Here is a 12,193-nt window from a genome sequence, read left to right as displayed (position 1 = left end):
ATTAAGTTACATAGATAAAAAGTAATATTAAATAAGTAAGGAAAAGCTAACTTCGGGTGTAACCGAACAGTTTATACTCTCGCAGTTTATTTATTTAATTTTATTAAGATAGATAATTGGCCCATGCATTCATATAGTATATGGGGGCCGATGTAATTTCTGGATCGATTTCATTCATTCTGGCCACAAAGCTTGATTATATCCAAGATTATACGGTCGCTTAATTTTGCTCAGAAATCGCTCCATATAGTACCAAGAAACACGTATAACAAGATATCTCGTTAAGGTATCTCAATTATCACTCAAGTTATCATTTGTACGGACAGACAGACATCCCGAGTTCAACTCGTTCTGTCGTCCTGATCACAATATCCATACCATTTAATTTTAGGTGTTACAAACAACCATATTTAAAAAGGGTTGATTTCAGATAGCGGACGCTGACAAGGCTCTTTCCAAATTATAGAAATTTACGAGTTAAATGCAGCCGGCCCATTTATGTGGGACATTGCTGGATGGAAAAATATTATTAGTTTATTGCATTTTGTATAATAGAAGGTAATTAAATTTTAGTTTAAGAGTTGGTAGATTACAAAGTTCATATGAAGACTAAGATGAAGCTCAATAAATTAAGTACTGTAGGGACTAAATGAGATCCTTCTATTCACCTAGAATTGCATGTGAATTGAGAATGTTATATATGGACCATCCATAACCAGATTAAAAGACTCACTAAAAATTTGTGAAATGCAGACTTTGAGAATCCATCCAAAACATCACAGGGTCCATTTTTCGAAAACAATTATTCGAATTAATAATAATATTTACAAATCTCCGGATTGTATGATTTTTAGTGTTTGTTTTGTTTAGATTTTTCAAATTTGGATCAGTATTGCCTAGTCATACAAAGTGAATCGCAAAAATTAAAAAAAAAAAATTGTAATGCGAGAGCAAATTGATGGATTTTATGACCAGCCATTTCTTGGCAGATATACATTTGGAGATTTCTTATTATAGAGAAAATTATATACTGAGAGAGGCTCCTTCTATGGAAAAAATTAATATGTTGGTTTTAAGGAATCCAGATCAGCTGACAGGCAGTTCCTACTGTGGCACAACATATGTATAAAAAGTTCAGGGAGTGAGCTCCGATTTGTATTGCTTCAATTTCTCTTTTTCATGTAAAAATATACATATATCGTTTTTTTTAAGAATTAAATAATTTACAAAATCATTATCATTTTTAGATCCAATATTTAAGAAATGTTGTGAAAAAATTGTTATAATATCAAATATAACTTTAAAAAGCGATAACTGAGATTCTATCTGGGAAGCAGCACAGGTCAATAAAAGAAAACATATTTTTGTGATGTCTAGGCTTTTTTGGGCTGATTTTAGCTATATTTGGAGCGCTGAATTGAAATATAAAATCAGTTTTCACATATAAGCTCTAGTTTTTTGGATATTAGTTATACTCAAAAAGTATACACACGTGTACGGTTCGAACTATTGCATGTTATATATTTTTATTTTTTATATTGCTCTAGTATTAAATTAGTAATTAAAAAAAAACATTAAACAATCTACATGTATTTAATTACAACAGCTTTATTTAAAAAAAATATACATAAATATTCGGTATTTTCTCACAGTAACCCAGTGCTAAACTACACCCCCAAAATCACCACTTGAGACGTCATTTACGGGTTTCATATTAACCGATGGTACTAAAACTTGGGCTTGAGTTAGTTAGTTTGCAACCTGACGCCATAGTGAGTAGAACGGAGTTAGCAAATATCTTGAGTTTTGTATTGATATAGTTCCATTGCTGGTTTCAGAAAAAGGTTGTGTAAACCACCTGACATGTTTTGTTATATATAAGAGGAATTAATCTTAAAAGAAAAAACAAAACCTTTTAATGACAAATAAAGACAGCTTATATTGCATACTTTGGTGTTAAAGTTGGTGATCAATATAAAGCCTGGACACTCCATATGGTCTATAAAACGCGTAACAAACATTTACGACAGAGGATTTCTGAAAAAAGAAAATATTTAAAATTTGGCATTCCTATGGTTTGGAGGGAACTCAAAAATCACTTTAATGAATGTGACTTCTGCTTAGTAAATTTCATTGGAATTAATTTAAGACAACCGGAAACAACCGGAATTATCTTGATTTAGAGTTTGCAAGGCACCCAATCGCTCACTCAAATGAAATACTACATTTCAACAGATGCCAGAGCTTATCCAGAACGAGATTTTTTCCTCTGATCACTCTTCTGAAAGTGATAAATGCGACTGCGATTATTTGCGAAATCAATGCCCCCAATATTTTAATCAAAATGAGTTGAACGACCTCAGCAGAGATCTCAACGTTTCAAAGTAAGGTTCAGAATTTCTAGCTTCTATTTTGAAGAACAAGAATTTACTCGAACAAGGAACTAAGGTTACTTTTTAATAATTTTAATAATTATTTTATCCGTATTTTTTTACAAAAATATAATTATTTTTTTCTATATACAGACAGTTGATTATATAGTAACATAATACTCCCCTAACTCAAGTTATGCTATTCTTTCTTTAAATTAGTCAACTATGCCCTTTCTTCGTAAAAGAACATTTTCAGTTTTAAAGAATTCTTAACTATTTCATAGGCTATTAAGCTGTATTCACTCATAAATATCTTTTTTGATGTAAATAGCTGTATATAAATATTTCCTTGATTGATAATTTATAGCTTAAACAGCACACCTCGCAATTTTATGTCAATATCACTTAAATAAATACATAAAAATATATTACAAAGTTATTGCAGTCTTAACTTACATTACTACACTACAATGCCTCAGTGAAATTCAATTAAAATCACTTGTTCATGCAAATAATAATGCAATTACTATGTAAAGAAATTGCAATAACTGCATATACACACACAGATTTATATATAATTCATATATATGTGGCGTATATGCATATACATACCTGCCGAAGTATATATATATATATGTATAATGAAATTTTGTAAAATATTGCAAGAGTTTGTACTCACGGACTGCATCAACGCCAATTGTTGTTGGACTCCAGGTTAACAACACAATACACAGCAATAGTGTGGCTATGCTGGACGTGGCTGAAATCGCGTTGTTAAGCTTACGCACAGTCTGCGCTATAGCGGCTATAACTGTGGTTGTGGGTGTACGGAGTGTGTTTGTTGGTGTTTGTGTGACTGCAACATGATTGTTGGCTGCTGGCAGTGCTGCCATTTGCAGCCCCATATTATTGGTTTTTAAGTTGAGCTGTGTTCTGAGCGGATAGCAACAACAGCAGCAGCAACAACAATAATAAATGTAAGGATTACGTAGAATCTGGCAATTGGAAGTACGAAGTGACAAGTGATTGCTGACTTTTTTTTTGCGAAAACCAAATTTGCTTACGCTATAATTTTCGTTAAAGCTTTCGAAGTAGCCGCTGCAATTACACTACTCGCTTTCAAGCGGCATTTATTTGTATATACTATTGCTGTATATATTTTCGTTTTCTTAAAGTGATTGTTTATAGCTCTTTTCAGCTCTTTCAGATGCTTCTCTCTCTCCCTCTTTTAATTTTTAGGTGAGCTTTTTACAATGCTTTGGAGCTTTCTTGCTTTTTTACATTTCTCACCAGTTATTGACTTGTTGTATAATGATCGATCGTTATTTTGCTGATCAACTAGCAGTTCTATCCTCTTTCTCGATCTGCACTTAAAGCTTTTTTGTGCTTTTCAATGAGCTTTCAAGCTTTTTATGCATTTATTTCAGTACAGCAGTGAGCTTTCAATTTGTTATTGTAATCTCTACTCTTCATACGCTATCTTGGAATCACTTTTAACTTACTTAATAATATTTTACAGTTTTATTTTATACTTTCAACTTAAGCTATCGTGCTTTGTGTTTCAGCTACCTTCTTAACGCTTTTATTTCAGTAAATTTTCCAAATTTATTCAGCTCTCTTTCTTCTGTTTGCTCATATTTAGCATCACTTTTATCTTATGCATATATTTCATATCTTCAACGTAGATTTCTGCTTTATTTTATATCATCTCTCTACTGCTCTCAATACGTTTCAAAGCTGTACTTGTCAATTTCGCTTGTCTCTTTAATTTGGCAAAATTTCCACTCTTTTTTCTATTTTGCTTTGCCACTAACTGTTTTCTTGTCAGTGCCTTCGTGCTCTCTTTCTCGCTGACAGGCGATCGCTTGTGCTTTGCTCTCGTTTCGCTTGTCAAGTAGCTACTGGCATGCGGACTACAATGACACATCAATAATTTGACAGTTGACATTTGCCAGCGTTTGACAGTTGTATTTACCGTTACAATTTACAAACGTGTATGCGTTGCAAATGCACAGTTAACGAGCGCCATTGTTGTTGTGTTGCGTCAGAATGTGCAAGTCAGCAGGGGCAAAATTCGTAATAATAAATGAGAGTTAAAGTGCAGACAGACAAGTGCATTGACATTTCCGGCAAAGAGTGACAGCACAAAGCGCGCAAAATGTGGTGGTGAGAGCAGACGTCGTATATTTTATTTTATTTTTTTTTTCAATTTTTTGTTGTGATTTATTTTTTCGCAGTTTTTGTTTGTGACGTTTGCCGTTGGTATGGATTTTTTTCAATATTTTTTTTTATTATTAGTATTTCGTGCGTTTGTTTGACAGTTCAATTCGTTGCGTATTTTTTAGTATATTATTTTTTTAGTTTAAAATTTTTTAAATGCATTTTTTACCAGGACAATTAGTTGAATATATGTTTATTTAATTTTATTTAATTTTTCATCATTTTGGTTTACAAATATATTTCATTTCATTTCAGTCATTCGTGGATGGCATGACATGTCGCGTGAGCCGAAAATCATCGGAGATAACGAGATGTGTCAGTAGATGCGATGTCATCATCATCATTATTGGCATGCAGTGCATTGAATGATATGTCAAAATTGTTGTTAGAAATAACGGTCGTTTTGGTGGTGTTGTTGTTGTTGTTGGTTGTCAATTTCATTTGGCAATCCGCGTGCGTGGGTCAACAGTTTGTTGATGCGGTCACGCGCATACCAACGCGCCACAAACATTAGCAGCAACAACAAGCATATTGGACATAGTAGCGGGTTGGGTTTTGTGGCGTTGCGTCCAACAATGGCGGAAGCGCATTGTGCAATTTGACATTTTAATTAGTGGCCACAAACAAATTCAATGTACAGTTTCATGACATTTCGCGTTGTTGTTGTTGTTATAAATGAAATGAATAGTTGTTGTAGTTTACGCCATTGCAAAGCATTCACACAAACACCCACAGTTGTTCGTCGTAGTTGTTGTCAGCGCCGTTGTTTGTGTGGACGACGAAGGAAAAAATTGGAGGGAAATTTGTTGTTAGCTAAAGATACTTTTACCTGTTTGGAATACTTTGTTTTGTGATTGTAATGCCTTTTTTATTTGAAATTATTATTATTATTCAAATAAAATCTATAAGGTTTGCTCAGTGTTTCCCTAATTGTGAAACGTGGAAGTCGTAGTTAAACCAAGTGATTGCTTCGTGTTGACTTAAATATTTTTTTTGTTGTTATTTTAAAATTATTTTTATTTATTTTTATATTTTAATTTATTTAAAATTATTATTAAAATTGCTGAAAGTAGAAATGAAATAGTTGAGATTAGTTTGAGTACTTCTCTTAGAACAGCGATATTTGGCCTCGTATGGAAAATATGTGTTAGAAAATCACATTCAAGTATTCAAGTCACATCTATATTTATCTCAAACTATTTTAACCATTAACATGACAACATTTTTTGTACTAATGTGATTGAGAACATGTTTCGACGCATTATTACTTCGTTTATTATAAAAATTTCTAGACATGGTTTCAATAAAATTCAGTACTAAAAATAGTACTAAAAAATTTAGTACACTTTATACGCTAAACGAAAGTCTCTAATTTTTAGTACTATTTATTTTAATTTTTGTGCTTTTAGAACAAGAATCTATATAAACAATAAAGAATCTTACATGTACTAAAAACAGTTCGAAAAAGTACTAAAAAGAAATGAGAAATATTTGCGATAAATTAGTACATAATATCACCAAACAGATATTTCTAAAATTAATACCTAGACTCAAGAAATTAATTTTAAAACTTTTAAAGAGAGACTTCTAATATTTTTAGAACTTAAGAGATCGTATACAAAGTTCAAAGTTCAAAGAGCAGAGGATTTGAAAAATTTGGGAGTAGAAATTTATTAAATACCGAAAGTAGTTTAACTAAAAAGGCTGACAAAAATTTTCGTATAATTTTAATGCATTAATAATATAATTTTAGAAAACTTGTTTAAGGGAGGAGCCTGCTTTAGAGGCCTCAAAAAATCGAATTTTAAACCTTCTATCGAAACGAATCAAAATGCGTGTTAACATTAATCCTGTTTTTAAACGATTTAAAGACATTTTTTTAAATGCATTTTTTTTAATCTGCGAAAAATTGTTGAATTTTTCTCTTTTTGTTGAATTTTCTTGGTTCATCTAGGAATTACACCATTGAAAATTAAAAATTTCTTTTTCTTTTTTTTTCAGATGAAAATTGTGACCAGCATCTTGCCCGCCACACAGAAATTGCACACTCGAGACGCCTCCGTAAATTTCTTCGAACATGAAGAATATCTAATGTATAATAATAAAAAAATTTGAGAAGACTCTTCAAATATATAAGAATAAATCCTAAAAGTTTCATTTCAATGAGACATTTCTTTCCCTTTCAAAAAAATCCTTGAAAATATAGGTTTTTTGAAGTCTTTAAAGCAGGCTCCCCCATTAAGTAATTCCGAAAATTCAAATTTAATTTTAGTACTAATTTTGTTGTACTAAATTAATGGCAATTGTCATTTAGTTTCAAAAACTTTTATTTTAGAACATTATTTTTAAAAACATGATCGTTGAATCTCTTAGAATTAGTTTACTAAATATATTTCCGAATTTTACTACTATTTTAGTACATCAATAGTATCAGAGAACAAGCTAGAGAATTTGTTTTCAAGAACTCATGATTTTAGAACAAATCTGATTCACATATCTTGATATATTAAGGAAACAACAAAGAAATAACTATTAGAACCTCAGTTTAAAATGGTATACTTTTATTTTAAAGCTAATTTAGTTTAATATTTTAGTAGATAACTTGTATTATCTATAAATTAAACAAAATAAATAGCGTTGACTTATATTCATAAAGAAATCGTATTTTTAGTGCAAAATGGTACAATTTTCTGACTCTTTTAGTACAGATCTTTATTATTTTGAAATGATAATATTTTGATTAAAAAAAACATGACCAAACTGATAGGATTAAATATATTTTCATAATAAATTTCCATTCCCTCCTATCTATTATAACACACAATTCAACAATCCAAAAGCGCAATGCAAAGAACTCACAAAAATTTTCCATAATCAATTTGATTAAATCAATAGTTTGAAGTCCACAACTATTTAAGACACGACACTTCCGCCAACTGTAATAATCTTTCAACTCAAACCAGACAAGCACTTGTCAATTCATGCCCGTATCGTCCATTAAAACCTAACAGCATTATCGATTAGATCAGAAATCAATTAAGTTCATATAATTACGACATGCTTGCCCGACAGCGAAAAAGTGTAAAAGTAGTTTTAGGTGCATTGACTGTCGTGCCAAGAGGCATAGTCTGGCAGAGTGTACTGAACGTTGTAAGAAAATGTCAATTAAAGTTTATCACAAACATTAAATCGGCTCATTGCTGGTAGAGGATATTTAAAAGCGTAGAGAAACTACATAAACGGAAATATTGAAAATGAACTATAGCGGAAGGTGGCTGAGAAGAAATGGCGTAAAGCAAAATTAGAAACCGTGAAAGCGGTATTGTGGGCTCTTTAAGAAAATTACATTAATTTATTCTACTTAATATTAAGTGTGACTTCATTTATTAAACTTGAGTCTTAAATATCCTTATATTAAAATTACTTGAAAAACATTATATTTGATATATAAATAGTTAATTTCTTTTTTTCTTATATGAATTAACTTAACTTAGTTTCAACCGCTTTAGTTTGATTAACCTTACCTTAAACAAAACTAAATTGAGTCCAATTAAATTCAGTTAAGATTATCAGTGTTTCATTCACACATAATTGAGGGGCTTTTAAGTTCAACCAATTTTCTATTTATTTGATAGCACAAATAATTTGCTAATTGACCATATTAAGGACTGCTTAAATCCTAAAGTAGGTAGATAATAAGTTCCAAAATATTTCTTATAGCCTTTTCGCACAGCAAAAATAAATTGATCAATTAAAATTTTAATTGAGAAAAGAATTTTTGCCGTTCGCACTGCCGCATTTCGATAATCGATCAGCTGTTATACATTTTTGTTTTCGTTTTTCAGAAGAAGTTGGTAAGTTTCTTCAGCTGATTGCTATTTTATTTACAGCGTGAACAACAACTCGTAGACTCATAGTGTAATTAAAACTAATTATTTCACATGATTTTTGAGATAAGTAAAGTTATTAAAAATTGAAAAGCTGGTTTCTTTAAAATAAGGCACAGCGGTCGCAGGTTTAATCCTATCTAAAAACTCATGAAATGATATTTTCTTATTCAACTGTAGCAAAGTTTAAAGATCAATACGATAGATGTCGCTACAGTCAAGATATTCATATTTTGAGTAGTTCAGTCTGTGTTTGGTTCTTTGTGAGATTCTTTTCTTTTCTCATAAATTAGATAGAGATTCATTTTCAAAATCAGGTTTATGAGTTCTAATTATTCTTGGGATTAATAAATCCTTGGAAAATAAGGTTGAACGAGTTGGAACGATATAGTGAATGGTGCCATACAAAACCAAACATTTTCTAAAACATTTTTACAAACAAATGTAAGACATTTCATTATAAATAATAAAACGATACAGGCTGAAGTAGTATATAGTAATCGATATTGTAGTGATTTGATTCTTGATATCTGTTATTTTAATCGTATTCTGGTATATACTATCTCCATCTCGCTATAGTTTACTTTTAATTTACTACAGTTTCTTCTCATTTTATATACAGTTATTTTTAGGCTGCAATTACATTACATTTCAATGAAAATTTATCTCATAGAAACAGCGGCAAAGCAAAAATGCCGAAAATTATCAAAGTTGAATGAGCGCAACGAGATTGCAGTAGCAAAAAAATAAAACAGGAACACAAATGAAAAGAAAATTCGAACAAATCGCCGAAATTGCAGACACAACCGGAAATGTTGCCGGCAATAAATAGACAAGGGTAAAGAGGCCGGGCAAGTAGGAAATTGGCAAAGTACAAATAAAAGAAAAAGGAACCCAAAATTGGTTGAGGGCAAAGTTTTCGTGCCGCAAAGGTGTTGCCAGCGTGGTGGGGGCCAAACAAAAAGTAACATTTTCTTGAATGGAGTGTTTGTGAAGCACTCTCTCCGCACCCACGCAAGCAGTCAAGCAACAAATAAACTCAACAAGCAGCAATTAAATGGGCAAATGCCAAATGTAAAAAAATGAAAATAAAGAAGTAGTGGAAAAAAGGTAGTACAAAAAATGTTTGGTGTAAAAAAATAGATTGAAACAGTGTAGAAGATAAAACAAAAAAAAAAAATAAATAAAAAGAAAAACAAAAGTTAAGAAAATTAGTGAAAGGAGAATATTGAGCGTGCCAGCAAATCGCTTTTGGCACTGACTGAAGGCCAAAGGACAAGCAAAATCGTTTTTGGTCAAAAGTCAAGCGTGACAAAACAAATACCGCTAATGCCAAGCTTGGCGATAAGCGCAGCCAAGAGATTTTCAATACAAACGAATATATATATGTATGTATGTGTGCGGAAAAACATTTCCGTAGACATGTGTATATTTTTATATAAACAACAACAACAACAACATTTTAATGCAACCTGTAACTTATAACGTGTTGGCTGGCAATTTTCTCGAACACCTAAGCAATTCTCAGCTGAAAAGTATGTGCCAAGCAACTGGCTGCCATACTGCTGGTCTTACTGTCGCACTCGCTGTTGTTGTTTTTTGTTTTTTTTTTTGTTGTTTGTATGCAACTCATCCGCTATGTCAACTCATTTGCTGGCAAACGAAAAATGAAAATAAAAGTATGCTATCACGAAGGACTTGCACTGCACTACTGCCGGTCGCTGTCGCTCTAGCGTGTGTTCGTCGTTAGAATCGATGCGATTAACGAAATGAAATTTGCGCTGTAGTAAATTACAAATTGAACGTTAAAAATGCACTGAGAACACTATATATGTGAGTCTATATGTGTGTATTGACTCTGCAATGTGCCATGCGCCTGTTGGTATGCTACATTTTGGCAATATAGCGCCAGTTTTTCGCAAATTTCTATTAACTGCGCGCTGTACTTTACTTCCTGCTTGCCTCAAATGCCATTGGAAAAGTTTTCGGCATGAAAATATATACAGTCATGTGAAAAATAATAGGGACACTTGCTTGAAAATAGGTAAAAAATTAAATTAAAAATAAAATAAATAGGGACATTTGTCATGTGTCCCTATTATTTTTCACGTTACTGTATATACCCACACTTAGTCATATCTATATATGTATAGAGTATACACTTGCATTTTTAAAGCTTTCCTATTAACATTTCTTTAGCACAAACTTTTTCTAACTATAGTTGAATCGCTATATATTTCAGCTATCATTCTCTCTCATTCCATTATTTACTCATTTACGCCATTTCATTTGTTGTAAAATTGCCATTATTGTTCATACATACTGAAGCTCCTATATATTATATATATATTAGTTAGTTAGTAGCATGTCTCCTAGTTCTTGTATTGTTGTTTTTATTTCACTTTGCGCGTCTCAACAATGTCACTGTAACTTGCAATCAATTTAATTGCAATTGATATTTGAGACAACGCGCATGCCAGCTCTTGTTTGTGCAAGTTCCCACAGTCTTATCGTCTTATTCCGCCTGTTACTCTAATTCTAATTTTTGTTTTTATTTCTTTTCTGTTTTTTTTTTGTTTCCTATTTCTCTTATTGCCACCTTTGCCACATGTTCGCGCTGTCAAAACAAATTTGCTATTTCATTGTGTCATTTACTTATTTGTCGACAACAAGCAGCCTTGTATAATCAGCTTTGTGCGGGTCGTTTGGTTAGTTGAGCGTTAAATCGAATGTACTGTGGAGATTGCTAGGAATAAGGATTTTTTTGTTTTAATAGAGACATTTATACGAATGTAACACAAATGATAGAACTTAGTATACCATATGAATAAAGCTAGATGTAACTAATTTGTAGAGAGGTTAAAATCTCAAGTTTCGAAGAGGTGTAGTAAGCAAATGGTTCTTAGTTACACAATCATATGATAAGAACCAGGTCCAATATGAAAGAAGCTAAAGAAGAAACCTGCTAAATGCATAATCTCTCCTAATTTAGTCTTTTAAAAACTTACTACAAGACCGGAGCACCAAGGATTCAGCTAGAGAGAAACTTTATTAGATTTCCATTACTCAACGGCATATAAGATGTCATATGGGAATATAATTTAATATAGAATAGTAATAAAGTCAACATTGATCTCCAAGTATATATTGACCACATAGATCAATAATATATAACTACTTCTTTCAACCTCAAAATAGGGATGCAATAACTCCGAGAACCCAATATGCTATTAATGGTTTTGGAAAGATATTCTTTCAATACAGCAACTAGGGAGAGCAGATGGAAATATCTAGAGTTTCTATGACGAATTACCGTAAAATCACACCGACATTGAAACAGATTTATATCAATTGGATGTGGCTTTAGAGGATGTGTCTCGGAAGTTCAAGATACCGACATAAATGTCAACGAACGTAAGCGCAAGTTTATGCCACGACCGGACGCTTCAATGGTTTTGATGGGTCTTGAGCATATAAAAAATGACCGATTCTCGCTCTTTCCGCTAAAAACGATGTCTCCATACACATCCTGAAGAAGAGCTCATCCTAATTGTCGTTTAAATCGGCTCGCGGTTTCCAGAAACCCAATTTACAAACGAACTTGAGAGAACCCCATATTATTTCTCTGAGATAACTGAAATGCTTCGGAGGGCCTACAACTAAGATATTTATTTTATATTTTTTTATAATTTTCTTTAAAATATTAATGACTTT

At 31.9% G+C, this 12,193-nt stretch overlaps 1 protein-coding gene across 7 annotated transcripts in view; it reads right to left on the bottom strand.

The window, feature by feature from the left end:
• Positions 1-12,193, bottom strand: part of Lar_1 (tyrosine-protein phosphatase Lar) — a 643,385-nt gene that overhangs the window by 402,653 nt on the left and 228,539 nt on the right. For all 7 annotated transcript variants that reach the window (XM_011178395.3, XM_011178396.3, XM_011178397.3 and 4 more), the window contains one exon: positions 3,052-4,285. In XM_011178395.3, coding sequence (XP_011176697.1) covers positions 3,052-3,277 — 226 coding nt within the window. In that variant the 5' untranslated portion in view covers positions 3,278-4,285. The remainder of the gene's footprint in view (positions 1-3,051; positions 4,286-12,193) is intronic.

This window comes from Zeugodacus cucurbitae, chromosome 3, assembly GCF_028554725.1.
Source record: "Zeugodacus cucurbitae isolate PBARC_wt_2022May chromosome 3, idZeuCucr1.2, whole genome shotgun sequence".
Classification (NCBI taxonomy): Eukaryota; Metazoa; Arthropoda; class Insecta; order Diptera; family Tephritidae; genus Zeugodacus; species Zeugodacus cucurbitae.
The sequence above is the reverse complement of the archived record's forward strand: the minus strand, read 5'-3'. Positions and strand labels throughout refer to the sequence as shown.